General features: G+C 45.3%; 1 protein-coding gene across 2 annotated transcripts in view; it reads right to left on the bottom strand.

Moving 5' to 3' along the window:
* The window catches only part of CBLB (Cbl proto-oncogene B), a 213,690-nt gene that overhangs the window by 79,880 nt on the left and 117,169 nt on the right, over positions 1-16,641 (bottom strand). For both annotated transcript variants that reach the window (XM_030204169.1, XM_030204170.1), the window contains 2 exons: positions 16,124-16,261; positions 11,295-11,382 (listed from right to left, as the gene is read on the bottom strand). In XM_030204169.1, coding sequence (XP_030060029.1) covers positions 11,295-11,382; positions 16,124-16,261 — 226 coding nt within the window. The remainder of the gene's footprint in view (positions 1-11,294; positions 11,383-16,123; positions 16,262-16,641) is intronic.

Genomic DNA, 16,641 nt, shown 5'->3' on the forward strand with positions numbered 1-16,641 from the left:
AAACCTTACCAGACAGCCCTTCAGCAATATCGCTTACAAAAATGTTACAAATAACCAGCCCAAGAACTGAACCTTGCGGAACACCACTGCTAACATTGTTTTCCTCAGAATAAGCTCCATTTCTCACTACCCACTCAATCAGCTCCCAACCCAGTCAGTTGTTAACAGTGATCATAAATCTCTGGAGTCACTACACACATGAAATCCAATACATTAATTTTTAACTTTCAAAAAGAAGAATATGATAAAATGAGAATAGTCAAAAAAACTTAGAGAAGCAGCTGCGAAAGTCAAAGGTTTACATCAGGCATGCATGCTATTCAAGGAAGTCCGTCCAAACAACAGCAGACATGGTAAAAAAAAAAGTGAGGTGAAAGAATCTATTAGAGCTAAAAGAAAATCCTTTCGAAATGGATGAAGAATCCGACTGAAAATAACAGGAAAAGGCATAAAGAACAGCAAGTCAAATTCAAAGCACTGGTAAGGAACGCATACAAATTTTGAAAAGAAGATTGCATTGGATGCAAAAACACACAGTAAAAACTTAACTTATATTAGAAGCAAGAAGCAGGTAAAAGAATCAGTAGGATCATTAGATGACAGAGTAAAAAGGGCACTCAGGGAAGACAAAGCCATAGCACAGTGATTAAATTAATTCTTTGCTTTGGTCTTCACCAAGGAAGATGTGGGAGAGATATCAGCGCCAGAAATAGTATTCAATACTGATGAGTCAGAGAAACTGAAACAATCTCTTTAAATCAGGAATATGTAATGAGGCAATTTAACAATTTGAAGAGTAGCAAACCACCTGGACCAGATGGTATATATCCCAGCGTACTGATAGAACTGAAAAATGAACTTGTGGTAATATATCATCTATCTTTAAAATCAAGCATAGTACCAGAAGATTGGAGGGTGGCCAATGCAACGCCGATCTTTAAAAAGGGTTCCAGAAGTGATCCGGGAAATTATAGACCGGTGAGCCTGACATCGATGCCAGGCAAATAGTAGGGTCTATTATAAAGAACAAAATTACAGAGCATATACAAAGGCATGGATTAATGAGACAAAGCCAGCATGGATTTAGTCAAGGGAAATCTTGCCTCACCTATCTACTACATTTCTTTGAAGGAATGAATAAATATGTGGATAAAAGTGAGCCAGTAGATATTGTGTATCTGGATTTTCAAAAGGCATTTGACAAAGTGCCTCAGAACAACTCCTGACTAAATTAGAAAGTCATGGGATGGGAAGCGGTGCCCTATTGTGGATTAAGAACTGGTGAAAAGATAGAAAACAGAGAGTAGGTTTAAATGGTCATTATTTGCAATGGAGAAAGGTAGATAATGGGGTTACCAGGGTCTATACTAGGATCACTATCTTTTAACATTTATAAATGATCTGGAGATGGGAATAACTAGTGCGGTAATTAAATTTGCTGATGACACAAAGTTATTCAAAGTTGTTAAATTGTAAGGAGGATTGTGAAGATTTGCAAGAGAACCTTACAAGACTGGGCTAATGGGCATCCAAATGACAGTTGACTTTTAATGTGAGCAAGTGCAAAGTGATGCATGTGGGAAAGAGGAACCCAAATTGTAGCTACTTGATACAAGGTTCCACATTAGGAGTCACTCCCCTTGCAAAGGATCTAGATGTCATCACTGATGATACGTTGAAACCTTCTGTTCAGTGTGCAGCGGTGGCTAAGAAAGCAAATAGAATGTTAGGAATTATAAGGAAATGAATGGAAAAGAAAAATGAGAATGTTTTAATGCCTTTTCATTGCTCCATGGTTCCTCGAATATTGTATGCAATTCTGATCACCACATCTCAAAAAAGATACAGCAGAATTAGAAAAGGTACAGAGAAGGGCGATGAACATGATAACGGGCATGGGATGACTTCCCTATGAGGAAAGGCTAAAGAGGCTAAAGAGGCTAGTTTTTCAGAATAATCGTCAATGTAAGGGTTCCATACCTACAGAACCACTGTTACAGCTGAATACCTCCTGTGCTGAGTCAGTCCTAAATAGCTAGATATCTGAATTTACTAACCAGTGATCAACAGGTAAAAGAAACCATGGTTAGCTTAAGGAGAGACAGCCTAAAGCTGTGACAGTGAAGGATCCAGGATTCTGTACCTAGGAATATTTGGTGGTATCACATGTTTCTATGAAGGAGCACAGACAACACAGAGCAGTTAGCAACAGGGAGGGGTCCACCCCAATCAAATCCTCTGTCCAGGGCCACCTTCCTAAAAGCGAGGGAGCTGCCTAATAGTATTGCTTGTGGCCTCGGAAACTGGACCAAAAGCAGTACTGGGAGAAAGGACTGAGGTGAACATGAACCTCCCACACGTACTTCAGCCAGCCACTGAATTTTGGTCCCTAAACGGCCAGGATTTCTCCAAAAGATTGTTACCTCTTGGAGAGGATGAAACAGCAGAAGTTTGAGATTGCTGTTTTTGCCACATTATGCAGATGCTCCCAAGAAAAACAGCCAAAACATTGTGGCCCTATCTTGAACTAGACAACAGGGAAGATCCAAACAAAGAATAGTTAGTTTATCTAGGTTCGTTATACCACCATTAACTAACTTGCAGATCACAGCGATGTACAACTCTAAAAACAGAAAGACAGAAAAGAACTACAGTAATTGATAGGACAGATTCAATTAACTCAATCACTCAAGAAGAAATCAAGCATACAATAAAGGAAAGGGGGAGGTGAAGAAAATATTGCATGGACCAGTAATGATGGAAAAGCCCTAATGCGAGATTGAATACTTGCTGAAACAGTCATGTTTTGAGGGTTGCTTTGAATTTTTTAAATGATAATTCTGTACGGATTGGGAAAGGCATAGAATTCCAAAGGAAAGGGGGAGCAAAGGACTAGGGATGCACAAATGGTGATCATTTATTGAACGGCGATGTGCTGGGGAATAAGGAATAGTAAGATTAGAGAGATATGGGGGGGGGGGGACCCGATCAGTAGGCTTTGAAAGCACGTGTAAGAGACTTGAAGGTAATCCGTTCATCAACTGGGAGCCAGTGTAAGCCGTTAACTTGCCCAGGAGCTGTTAGGTCCCACATAGAAAGGCTCAAAAATCTCTCCTCTCTGCAGACTTATCTGCAGGAAGGTCACTGTGGCTCCATCCAGGGGATACCGGCCCAACCCAGAAAGACTTGATCATGGAGCCACTGCATACAGATGCCTGAATGAAAGAGACTATAGAAAAAATAAAGAATGCTTAAATAGAGACTCAAATGTTTCTACTATAGAAGCACCCAAACTGAGCAGTATCGTAGTGTCTGCGAGGGAAAAGTCTCAACTGTAACGGCAACATTTCCAGACTGTTTTGTTGCACATACAAAAAAGTCATCATCAACTTAAAACCCCCCGTGTAATTTTTTTATATAATGTTTTGTTTCTAATAAATAAAATGTTCATGTTTCCATCAAAAAACTGTAACAGTGTAGTCAATCACAGTATCAAAGCACAAATGCACTTATCTTGCAAATTTGCACTCCAGCTTGCTAGATGATTCCAACGGTCCCATTTTGGTAATCTTCCTCAGGGAACCATATAGCAAAACATTTAAAGATAGCTGGAGAACTCTTCAACTGATGTGCCTGATCTTGCAAAAACAACAGCACAAAAACGGAAAGCCTTTCTCAACATGCGCCCTCATTTAAAATCGTTGGGAGCACGCTTTGGCCTTCAATACCCTGCACGGATGGCTGTTACTCTTCACTCTCCCCTAGCATCCTGTTTGCTTTTTTGGCTACCACCACATATTGAGCAGAAGATTTCAGCATATTATCTACAACACCTAGATCTTTTTCTTGGGTGCTGACTCCCCCGAGGTGGACCCTAGCATCAGGTAACTATGAATCGGATTATTCTTTCCAATGTGCATCACCTTGCATTTGTCCACATTAAATTTCATCTGCCATTTGGATACCCAGTCTTCCAATTTCCTAAAGTCTTCCTGCAATATTTCACAGTCCGCACGTATTTTAACAACTTTGAATAGTTTTGTGTCATCTGCAAATTTAATCACCTCACTCACCATTTCGATTTCCATATCATTTATAAATATATTGAATAGCACTGGTTCCAGTACTGATCCCTACGGCATTCCACTCTCCTCCCTTGACAGAAATGACCATTTAACCCTACCCTCCATTTTCTGTCCATTAATCAATTTCTAATCCACACCAGAACATTGCCTCCTATCCCATGACTATTTAATTTTCTCAGGAGTCTCTCATGAGGAACTTTATAAAAAGGTTTCTGAAAAACTAGATACACTACATCAACTGTCTCACCTTTAGCCACATGTTTATTCATGCCAAAGATGATGTCAAAACTGCACCGATTTATTTTTTCTTAATTATTCATAGGCAGGAGCAATATTTCATGCACCACAAACCTTAACTGGTTTAATGCACTCTGGGAAGCTTGACTTTTGTATAGGAGCAACAAACCAGTTCTGTAGGCTGCTCCCTTAGCTGAGAGGAAGGGGGAGAGAGAGGGGTCAGACATGAATGTGAGGTTGCTCAGAGAACTGGAGTCATAGAGGCCTTACCAAAGGGAAAATTAGGTTCTTACCTTGGTAATTTTCTTTCCTTTAGTCATAGCAGATGAAGCCATTACACGTATGGGTTATGTCCATCAACCAGCAGGGGAGATAGAGAGCACTCAAACTTTCACAGTGCCCTCTTGGCCAGCTAGCTCCACTGCCTCTTCAGTATTTGAAGCTTCCAAAGCAGTATGGCAAACCGCAATGGGAATCACAAGAGCTTTCCTCACAGCGAACGATGGCCCATCACAAGGGCATGAACTCATAAAGGAGGGAATGCACATCCTCCTGGAGGGAATAAACTCATCCTCCTTATTGTATAAGTGGAGGGGAACACACGCGCCTCCTGGAGGGAATCACACATCCTCCCAACACACTGGAGGGAATGAACTCATCCTCCTATTTATAGAACTGGAGGGGAACACACGCGCCTCCTGGAGAGAATCAACACATCCTCCAAAAAAAACATGCTGGAGGGAATGAACACATCCTCCTAAATTTAAACTGAACATGAATCCTGAAGATTGTTTTCCAACTTTCTCCCAAGGAAGGAACTTCAGGAAATTAGAACAGAACCTGAAAAACAGATTCACAGCATACAGACAATCATACAGGGAGGGCTCATGGCTTCATCTGCTATGACTAAAGGAAAGAAAATTACCAAGGTAAGAACCTAATTTTCCCTTCCTTGTCATCAAGCAGATGAAGCCATTACGTATGGGATGTAACAAAGCAATCCCTAGATAGGGTGGAAACAAGCCACACCACGCGCTAGCATTTGTGGACCAAAACGCGCATCCCTCCTGGCAGCCACATCCAGCCTGTAATGTCGGGCAAAGGAGAGCTTAGAAGCCCATGCTGCTGCACTGCATATCTCTTGAAGAGAGAGTGCTCCAGTTTCAGCCCAAGAGGAAGAAATCGCTCTAGTAGAATGTGCCTTAAAGGCTACAGGCGGAACCCTGCCGGCCAGCAGATAAGCTGAAAAGATAGTTTCTTTGAGCCAGCGGGCAATAGTGGCTTTAGACGCTGGAGACCCTCTGCGAGAACCGGATAGCAAAACAAACAGATGATCAGAAGTCCTGAAAGAGTTAGTAACTCGCAGATACTGCAGCAGAGTCCTGCGCACATCCAAAAGGTGCAGCTGCCCAAAAGATTCTGGAAACTCTTCCTCTGAAAAAGAGGGCAAGAAAATAGGCTGGTTTAAGTGAAAGGCTGAAACCACCTTAGGCATAAAGTAAGGCACGGTCCGAACCGTGACTCCGGACTCTGAAAATTGCAGAAACGGGTCTCTACAGGACAGCGCCTGGAGCTCTGACACCCGTCTCGCCGAGGTAATGGCCACCAGAATAACGGCCTTCAGTGTCAAGTCTTTCTTCGATGCTCGCCGAAGCGGCTCAAAAGGAGATGCCTGCAGGGTTTTCAAAACTAGCCCCAGGTTCCAAGCTGGACAGGGTGCTCGCACTGGAGGTCGGAGCCAAAGCACCCCTCTAAGAAACTGTGCCACATCTGGGTGAGCAGCCAAAGACACGCCTTCCACCTAACCACGAAGGGAGGCCAATGCTGCCACCTGCACCCGCAGGGAATTATAGGCCAAGCCTTTTTGTACACCTTCCTGCAAAATGTCCAGAATCGGCGAGACAGGAGCCCGCATTGGAACAATGGCTCTGGAAGCACACCAAGACTCAAACAGGCACCAAATCCTGGCATAAGCCACGGAAGTGGACCGCTTGCGGGCTTGCAGGAGAGTGGAAATAACTTTATTGGAATAACCTTTATCCCTCAATTGCGCCCTCTCAATAGCCATGCCGTAAGACCAAAGCAGCCGGCGTCCTCCATGGCTACCGGTCCCTGAGTCAACAGGTTCGGTACCAGAGGTAACGGCAGAGGAGCCTCCAGGAGCATCTGTCGGAGGTCTGCATACCAAGGTCTCCTTGGCCAATCCGGGGCGATGAGGACCACTTCTCCTGGGTGCAGCCGAATCCGCAAGAGCAGGCGCCCTATCAAGGGCCATGGGGGAAACACATAAAGTAGACCCGGAGGCCAGGGTTGAGCCAAGGCATCCAACCCCGCCGAGCGAGGATCTCTCCGTCTGCTGAAGAAGCACGGGACTTTGGTATTGGCACTTGTCGCCATTAGATCCATCACGGGCTTGCCCCATTTGGCACAGATCTGCAGGAATACTTCGTCTGCCAGATTCCATTCTGCTGGATCGATCTGATGCCTGCTCAGATAATCGGCCTGCACATTGCTCTGACCTGCAATATGAGCTGCCGACAGACACTGAAGATGCAGCTCGGCCCAGTGGCAAATCAGTTCGGCCTGCGCGGCTAGTGCTCTGCACCTTGTTCCGCCTTGTCGATTTATATAGGCCACCGTTGTCGTGTTGTCCGACATCACTCTGACAGCCAATCCTTCCAGGGTCACTTGAAAGGCCAGAAGCGCCTGAAACACCGCTTTCAACTCTAGGCGGTTGATGGACCACTCCGACTCCTCGGGTGTCCATAGACCCTGGGCATGCTTCCCCTTGCAGTGTGCGCCCCAGCCCTTCAGGCTGGCATCTGTTACCACTAGGCACCACACGGGGAGCGTCAGCGGCATTCCTCGCCGCAGCATGCTGTCCGAGAGCCACCACTCCATGCTGAGACGGGCCGCAGGGAGCCAAGTAAGTCTGCATTGGTAATCCTGAGAAATAGGAGACCATCTCCGGAGTAGGGAATACTGTAGAGGTCTCAGGTGCGCTCTCGCCCAGGGTACCACTTCCATCATGGCTGTCATCGATCCCAGCAGCTGGACAATGTCCCAAGCTCGCGGGCGGGGCATCCTCAGGAGCAGACGGACCTGATTCTGAAGCTTGCACCGCCTTAGCTCGGGTAGGAACACATAGCCCGAGACTGTGTCGAACCTGACCCCCAAAAACTCTAGAGATTGTGAAGGGGACAGGTGACTTTTGGCCATATTGACGACCCAGCCTAGAGATTGCAGTACTGAGACCACTCTGGCTGTAGCTTGTAAGCTCTCTGTTGCAGAGTCTGCTCTGATGAGCCAGTCGTCTAGGTACGGGTGAACCCTGAGAAAAGCAGCTACTACCACCATTACCTTCGAAAAGGTTCGGGGAGCTGTGGCGAGGCCAAAAGGCAAGGCCCTGAACTGGAAATGTTTTCCCAACACCGCAAACCTCAGAAACTTCTGGTGCGGGGGCCAAATCGGAATGTGCAAGTAAGCTTCTTTCAGGTCTAGAGACGTGAGAAACTCTCCTGGCTGAACCGCCGCAATGACGGAGCGCAGGGATTCCATGTGGAAATGCCGCACTCTCAAGGACTTGTTCACTTCTTTTAAGTCCAGAATAGGGCGAAAGGACCCACCTTTTCGCGGCACCACAAAGTAGATGGAGTATCAGCCGCAGCCTTGCTCGGCAGGAGGCACCGGGGTCACTGCCTCTAACTGAATCAGACCTTGTAAAGTCTCCTCCACCGCCGCCCGTTTGACGGCAGAACCGCATCGGGACTCCACAAACACGTCTCTTACTGGGGCTTTGAATTCTATTCTGTATCCATCTCTGATCAGGTCCAGAACCCACTGATCTGAGGAAATCTTGGCCCACTCCTCGACAAAGAGGGAAAGCCATCCTCCGATGACAGGCATCGAGGAGAGGGCCGGCGCACCATCATTGAGAGGGCCGCCCCTGAACCTTTGCTTAGAGGCCATGTCCGCTGCCCAGTGCCATAGCCACAGACGACGGCGAGCCGCCACTGCTACTGCCATTTGTTTAGCCGAAGCTCTGACAAGGTCATAAAGGGCATCAGCCAGAAAGGACAAGGCCACCTCCATCCACAGAGCCACATCCAAGAAGGGCTCCGCTCCATCTCCGGGCTGAGCCACTGCCTGTTGCAGCCAAGCTAGGCAGGCTTTCACAGAATAACAGCTGCATGCAGACGCCCGAACAGTGAGACCTGCAATTTCAAAGGACCGTTTCAACGCTGTTTCCAGCCTACGGTCTTGAACATCCTTCAGGGCAACACCTCCTTCAACAGGGAGGGTAGTTCTCTTTGTCACCGCAGTGACTAGGGCATCCACTGTAGGCATTTGAAAACGAGCCATATGTCCCTCACGCAGAGGGTATAACTGCCCCATAGCCCTGGAAACTCTCAAAGGTCCCTCGGGGTCAGCCCACTGAGCCGAAACAAGCTCTAGGATGGAGTCATGCAAAGGGAAGGCCCGAGCAGCTTTCTTGGTACTAGCCATCCTGGGATTACCCGAGGAGGCCATGCCACTGTCAGGATCTTCAATCGAGAGGGCCTGCAGGGTATCTGAAATAAGCGCTGGCAGCTCATCACGGTGGAAAATCCTCACCGCGGAGGGATCATCCAGATCCTGTGGTAAATCCGCACCTGACTCTGGTTCCTCAGACCAAGAACGTCTGTCAGAGTTCTCCGAATCCTCACACCCCGACCACGGGGGGGAAAAAGGTGCACCACAATCTGAAGGGGAATTAACCCTTCTGCGCTTATCTTTAGGCCAAGCATCCGGGAAAAAAGCCTCACTGGGCAGTCCCAGGCCAGAATCCATCGGGGGGGGCAATCACAGGAGCCTCAGGCGACCCTTGAGGAAGGGCTCTTTTCATCATGTATGCTTTATGCAGCAAAAGCACAAAATCCGGGGAGAAAATCTCACCCTGGGCACCCAAATCCTGTCCGGTGCTAGCCACTCCTGAAATAACCTCATCTCGAGGTGTCCCACCCGGCTCAGGTCTCTCCGTGTCCACGGAGGCCGCGCCATGCGGTGTAAGCAAAATGGCGCCCGCTGCCAGCTCAGAGCGGGAAGAAACATCGCTCGCCATGCTCGGGCCGGCTCCTACGCCAATACAGCACGATTTACAGAGCCCTGCTGCTGATTTGCGCTTGCCACAAGTGGAACAGCGCTTTACATTGTCCGTAGCCATCGCAGAAAAACGGCGGTAAAATCCAAAATGGCGGTTTCGCGCCAAAATCGCCCCGATCGCGGGCCCACCCCGGAGGAGTTGGAAAACACTCTTACCTCAAAGGATCTAGTGTACAACTACGATTCTGCTGAAAATCAGGTCAAAAAACCTCTGTTCCAGCTTCTCTGCGCTTAAAAATGCGACGCAACTTTTTTTTTTTTTTTTTTAAGCTGTGAGGAAAGCAGAGGTATTGAAGACTCCGGAGGCTCAGATGAGTGGGAAAGGCAGGGAAAGGGCAAACCTATATGCCTGCATCCACTGTTGGTGGGTAAGGACAGGGAAAACAAGGCAATATGTCCACATCCACAGAGGTATGGGTAAGGCAGGGAAAGGGCTAACCTATGTGCCTTTAAAGTGAAGCTGCTATAGCCTCCAACACCCCGGTTAACAACTGGCAAGCCAGGAACCACCTCCCGGCAGATTTTTCTGGAGCTCGAACAAGCTGCAGCCACCCTGCTAAGGGAGATAGAGAATACTGAAGAGGCAGTGGAGCTAGCTGGCCAAGAGGGCACTGTGAAAGTTTGAGTGCTCTCTATCTCCCCTGCTGGTTGATGGACATAACCCATACGTGTAATGGCTTCATCTGCTTGATGACAAGGAAATTCATCATTTCTCTGTTGGAGGGAAAGAAAAAAATAAGTGAAGCATATTCGGCCCTTTATGTATTTTTGGTGCAAAATGGTAATATTGTTACCTCTTGGACAGCATGAAACTGCACAAGTCTAAGATTGCTGTTTTTGCTACACGGGTGCTGACCATGCACACCACAGCACAATCTAGGGAACTACCCCAGCTTACACCTGCATGCTCCCAAGCCAGGGCTACTGTACCAGCCAACATCCTGAACTGCTACGACTTACCTGCAGTGTGTTATTTCTGTAATTCCCTTTTTTCCAGGTATACTGGAAACAAGTGGAGGAAGAGTCAATTGTACTCACCTAGTTGGTATCTGCTTGCTTGCCTGCTCCCAAGCCAGGCCAAAAGAACTGACTGTCATGCTAAACTGCTATGACTTACCTACAGCTTGTCACCTCCCTTCTTTACAGATATACTGGAAACAAGTGGAGGGAAAGAGGAGAGTGGAGAGTGTGATCAGCATCAAAGAACTATTGCCTGCAGCATCCCCTAAACTCAATCTACGTTCCACCGGGGAATCTAGCCCTACAGTCTTCTTAGGAGCAGATTATTCACAGTTGCTGCACTACACCACACATCTTCACCATCTGCAGCAGCCAGAAAAATACTGAGGAGCTGAAGGCATCAGGAGCCCCTCTATAGGGGGAACAAACTGTTTTCTTCTAGCTTCATCTGCTGGCACAGGGATATAATCCACTCATCTGAACGAGTGTGGCATGGACCATACAGAAAGGATATTAAGCAATATGCTTATATACTAAACTTACCAGCATTCATCTGATCACTTAAATGACAAAGTTCATATATGTTAATATCAGGGATTCTCAACCCAACCCTCAGGACACACCTAGCCAATCAAGTTTTCAGGATACCCACAATGAAAATGCATGAGATACATTTGCATACAAAGGAGGTAGTGCATGCAAATTTATCTCATGCTTGTACTGTGGATATCCTGAAAACTGATTGGCTGGGTGTGTCTCAAGGACAGGGTTGAGAACCGAAGATTATACATATGTACATTATTTTTCTTTTATCTTTTCTTTTGAATCCTAATAAAAATTATTAGAGAATGCTTTGAAAGGCAAACATACCTGTGTAACTTTTATATGATCATGTGGCATGGGTTCACACAATCCTGTCAAATCAGGATTATAGCTTCTTCCATCTGGGTACAGATAACTGGACAAAAGAGGAAGACTTACTTTATTGTCTGGGCCATAATTTAACAGTGACACCTAATATATAGTAACTTAAAAAAAAAACGCAATTACATTTTGCCCACATACTATAAAACTATTATGCAAAAATGAAGGCAGATAAAGACCATATGGCCTATCCAGTGGGCCCATCCATGCAATCTACTATCCCTTCCTCCCATAGACATCCTATGTATTTGTCCCAAGCATTCTTGAATTCAGATACAGTCTTTGTCTCCACCACATCCACCAGGAGATCATTCCACAAGCTGACCATCTTTTCTGTAAAGAAGAATTTCCTCAAGTTACTCGTAAGTCTGTCTTTTTTCACCTTCATCCTTTGCCCCCCCTCATTCTAGAGCTTCCTTTCAATTAGAAGCTCACCTCCTATGTATTTATGCTACGGAAGTTTTTAAACATCTTTATCATATCTTCCCTCCCCCGCCTTTCTTCCAAAAGTATTTATATTGCGATTGTTAAATCTGTCCCAATACAGTTTATGAAGTCGACCACTGACCATTTTAGTTGCCATCCTCCAGACCAACTCCATCTTGTTTATATATTTTTGAAGGTGTGGTCTCAGGAATTGTACATGGTACTCTAAATTTTTATTTATTACATTTATTATATTTCTGTTATGTGATGTTCTGCAGTGCTGTTAAATGTGTATATTTCTGATATTTTTTCATGTTAGCCCTATTTCAAGGTTTCAATTTGCCATTTCCAAGTTTATGTCGTTGACTTTGTGTATGCTTAGGTTTAGTCATTTTACTATAGTTATGCTGTTAACAAAATTGTAAGTTTTATGTTAAATTGTACCTGCTGTTCACTGCCTTGGGTGAATCTCTTCACAAAGGCAGTTAATAAATCCCAATCAATCACCAAGATCTCACCAGAGACTTATACACAGGCATTATCGACTGCTTTTTCTTGCTGTTAATTCTTCTCCCTGTGCACCCAAGCATTTTACTGACTTTCACCTCTGTGGCCAACCTAAGATCATCACATACAAATCATACCCAAGTTCCACTCCACTTTTGTGCGCAAAAGTATTTCACCCCCTAATCTGGTGAAGGGATGGAGAGGAAGAGATGCTGGACTGTGCATGGGGAGGAAGAGGAATAGGTAGAGAAGGAGGGAGGGAGGGAGGAATGGAGAGAAGGAGGGACAGAGAGACCTGGGGTGGATAGGGTGAAGGGAAGAAAGAAAAAGAGGTTGGATGGAGAGGAGTTGGGAGAAAGAGATAAAATGGATCTTGGGGTAGAGGGGAGGAAGGGAGAGAGAGTTGAAGCCGAAGGTGGGAGAAACGAAGATATTGGGCCTTTAATCAATGGCATAGCCACAGAGGAGAGGGGGGCCTTGGACACCAAGGCCCCCTCCAAAGATGCAGTATCTGTTTAATAGCTGGTGAGATAGCTGAAGTCCCACCAGACAAAGAAATCCGCTGCCTCAGTCACTCCCTTCCTCCATGTTCTGCCTCAGAAGTGAGGAAGTCAGCGGGGTACCTCCAGCCACCAACACTTGCACTCCCCAAGCATGCTCAGTTCATGCATGAATTGAGCATGCCTAGGAAATGCCAGTATCAGTGGCTGGAGACACCCCTCTCTCCTGCTGACTTCCTCACTCCTGAGAAAAAAAAGAGAGGCTCCAGCATCCCCACAAGCAAAGGTATGATACCTTATGTGGGGGGGGGGGGGGGGATGTGTTCCCCCCAGTCCATCCCTGTGACCTCTTCCCCTCTTTTGTCCCCCCCCCCCCCCCAATGGACCACTGGCTATGCCGCACGATTAATCACGATTAGAAAAATTAGAAAATTCAATAGCAGCCCTAATAATAAGATTTGTTAGATAGGGGAGTACCCGACACAAATACACAATGTACCAGATACAGCATCTTACATTACAAATAGGCCATGAGAAGAACCCTGGGACATATCATAAGCAACTGAATAAGATAAAGAGAGTGATGAGCCTAACAATACTTGAAAGGATCTTTCAAAAGATACGAGGCAAACCAGTTTAACACAGTATGCCACAGACCAAGTTCAGAGAGATGGAAAAGTCAAAGAGAGTGATCGGCAAGATCAAACGTGACTAAGAGGTCCAATAAGACCAGAATAAACTGAGTTAGGCTGGTTAAGCACAGACCTTATTTCACTGGATATGGCTACCAGCAAAGATTCTGTGCTGTGTCCACTGCAAAAACCCACTTGTCAGGAATGAAGCACCAAGGTTTTATTGAGAAAGGTGGTAAGTTTGCCCAAGACAATTTTTTCAAGAATTTTGGCAAAAAAAAGCAAAAGTTAGAAATAGGATGCCAATTAAGAGGATCACTAGGTTCTAATTCCGATTTCTTTAGGATAGGGTTCTCAACTGCATGCTTCCATAACATGGCATCAACACCTGTTGATAAACGCACTAAATGTGGGCAAAATTTTAGAAAAAAGAAAAGGTGATAGTTTAAGAATAAACAAGCAAGTAAGAAGTAGTAGGACAAAGGCAGCTAGACAACTTGTTGAGAGTAAAGAGACAACAAGTGGAATTGGGACTATATGGGAAAGGAAAAAGATTCGTCATCAGAAGGACAAAAGATTATGAAGAGAATTATCCAAGAGAATGGAAAATGAGATTACAGGAATGACTGAACCACTAGAGGAGGTAAGAAGAATGGAGAGTAGTTATTGTAGATTACCAGGCTGAGGCTGTGTCAGGTAATAAAAGACAACAAATAGAATATTCAGAGGACTAAGCAGACAGGGCAATGCTGCAAATAACCTGATGCAACTTGTTGGAAAGATTACAGCAAGAAGAAATGTGACATGGCGAAATCAGCAGCGTAGCTAGAGAGACGATTTAGGGCAGGCCCAAGATCAAACTGGGTGGACCAAACAATTCATGTCCGTGCACCCCCAACTAATTTCCCCCTTCCCCTAACCCAAATTAAATGAAATACCTGTGCTGGTGGAGATCCCCAAGCCCCGCCAGCTGAAGACCTCCTCCCCGCCAAATGAGCTTACTTCTTGGGCAACTGCCGACAATGTCCCTAAGTCACTACTGCTAGCAGCTGGTCTCCATGTATGCTCAGTTTCGCCAATGCGTGAAACCTGAGCATGCACAAAGCGGAAGGGCCTGCGACTGGAAGCAGTGACTTGGGGACAGTGCTGGCGGCCGCTCAAGAAGTAAGCTCATTTGGCGGGGAGCAGGTCTTCAGATGGCGCGACTTAGGGATCCCCACCAGCAACACTAAGGAAGCTGAAATTTTGGGCTGGGGTGGGCCTGAGCCCAAATTGGGTGGGCCCAGGCCCACCCGTGGCTACGCCACTGGGTGATATAGAGCCACATGGCCTTCCTAACCTCACACTTAGTCATGGTGGGCCTGATGAAAGGCAGAAAAGACAGCAGACAATTTATATTTCTGCCAAAGGTGCTCAGCATGACGTAGGTGGCACTGAAGATGGCGGCCCAAATGAAACTAGATCTTGCAAGATGTTGAAGAACAAAAAACAAGAAAGAGAACAACGTCCTCAAGAAAGGAGGTAAGGAAGGTAGACAATAGTGATGCATGCCACTCTAGATTAGCATCTGGAGTAGGGGAGGGAAGGTGCCAAGCATGGCTGAGTCAACTGTACCTAGTGGTCTTGAACAAAGGTGGATCTCGGGGGGGGGGGGGGGGGTGGAATTTAGGGCAAGAAAGCAGCAAATTAAAAAAGGAGCAAAAAAATGGTCAGTCTTGGGTAACGGTGAAGATGGCTGTGTAAGTTAAGAAACTAGAGGAGTGCATGAAAACAAGGTCCACCGTGTGACCTAAAATGTGGGTAGGGACTAGAATATGCTGATTTTGACCTCTAGAGGTGTGCAAAGAAAGTCAGAAGAGGAAGGAGAAGGCAGGAGATTGTCATCAAGCAATATTTATGGAGAACAGGAGATACTAAGATCAATAATTATCCAAGTTCCTCAAGAAAAGCTAAAGAGAGAGGGTGATGGCAGAGGAAAGCAATACAAAAGAAAGAGAAGGAGGAGAAACATGGAATAAGACTTCAGAATGCAAAAGAGAGAGTTGCTGCACAAGTGACAGAATAAGATTCAGAGATGAGACAAGAGCCACTCCACACCCATGCTTATGGGAATGTAACATGTAGAAAAAAATTGTACTCAACTAGAAGAGTTGTTTCACTTTGATGAAGCCAGGTTTCAGTCAAGCGTAAAACGTGAAGTCATTCTGAGGTGATGATATCAGACACAAAGATTTAGATGGTAGAGATCGAGTGTTCAAGAGACTAACAAAGTGAAGCCAAAGCAAGCATGGAGGGAGAGAGGCAGTTAACGAGACGGGAAGTATTGAGAAAAACACAAACCTACAAAGATGGTGTGGAGGAGTTTAGGTCCCCACCAAAGAGAAAAGCCAGAAATAGCATGGTACAATTAGCAAGGCACAAGTGTCTTAAAGCAGTCAGGGATTTTTAAAGTCCTAGAAGTGCTGCCATCTTGTTGAATGAAGTTGGAGTCAGTACAGTTGGAGATGTGAGAAAGAACCAGCAAATTCAGTAACTGATTGAACAGAGGAGAGCCAACTAATGAAAATAAGTAATGGACATGCTTTTCCAAACAATGAATACAACACTTCTGTACCAGTATTATATAACTGTTTATCATCTGATCATTCCTTTTCATAAGTATATTAACTATAACAGAATAAAGGTACAGTAAATCATTATCTTTACTTACAACCCCTCCCGGCTGCCATCAATCAGGGCTTGAAAAAGGGGTTTATTGTGAGGTATGGTTTGTAAAATATTACCATCCCCTGTGACATATCCAATTGCCCACTGTCCCAGTCGAGTGCAACTCAGTCTAAATATATAGCTAAAAAAAAAAAGAGAAGATTTCAATAAGAAACATAATATTTAAAGTTTCTACAGTACAACAGAATTTAATTTCATCAAAGCACTTCATCATATAAAAGTATCCCAAAACACTCTAGAAGCCTGGTCAAAAAATAATCCCCAGAAATCATTATCCCTAAACAGATAGGAGAGTGCTAACTTGCAATGCATCATTGCACTTTAACACGATGAGGGTAGTTCTCCATAGGAAAGAAAAAGGTGAGCCTAGAGACATAAATCAAGAGAGCACAGGTTGCAGATCAAGCACACAGACACAGGTTGATCATTCCATACAAGCAGTACAGCAACAAAAGAAAATGGTGTCACAATCTAATTAAAGAAAAACAGGCTAAAGAAAAA

This window comes from Microcaecilia unicolor, chromosome 5 (genome assembly GCF_901765095.1).
Source record: "Microcaecilia unicolor chromosome 5, aMicUni1.1, whole genome shotgun sequence".
Classification (NCBI taxonomy): Eukaryota; Metazoa; Chordata; class Amphibia; order Gymnophiona; family Siphonopidae; genus Microcaecilia; species Microcaecilia unicolor.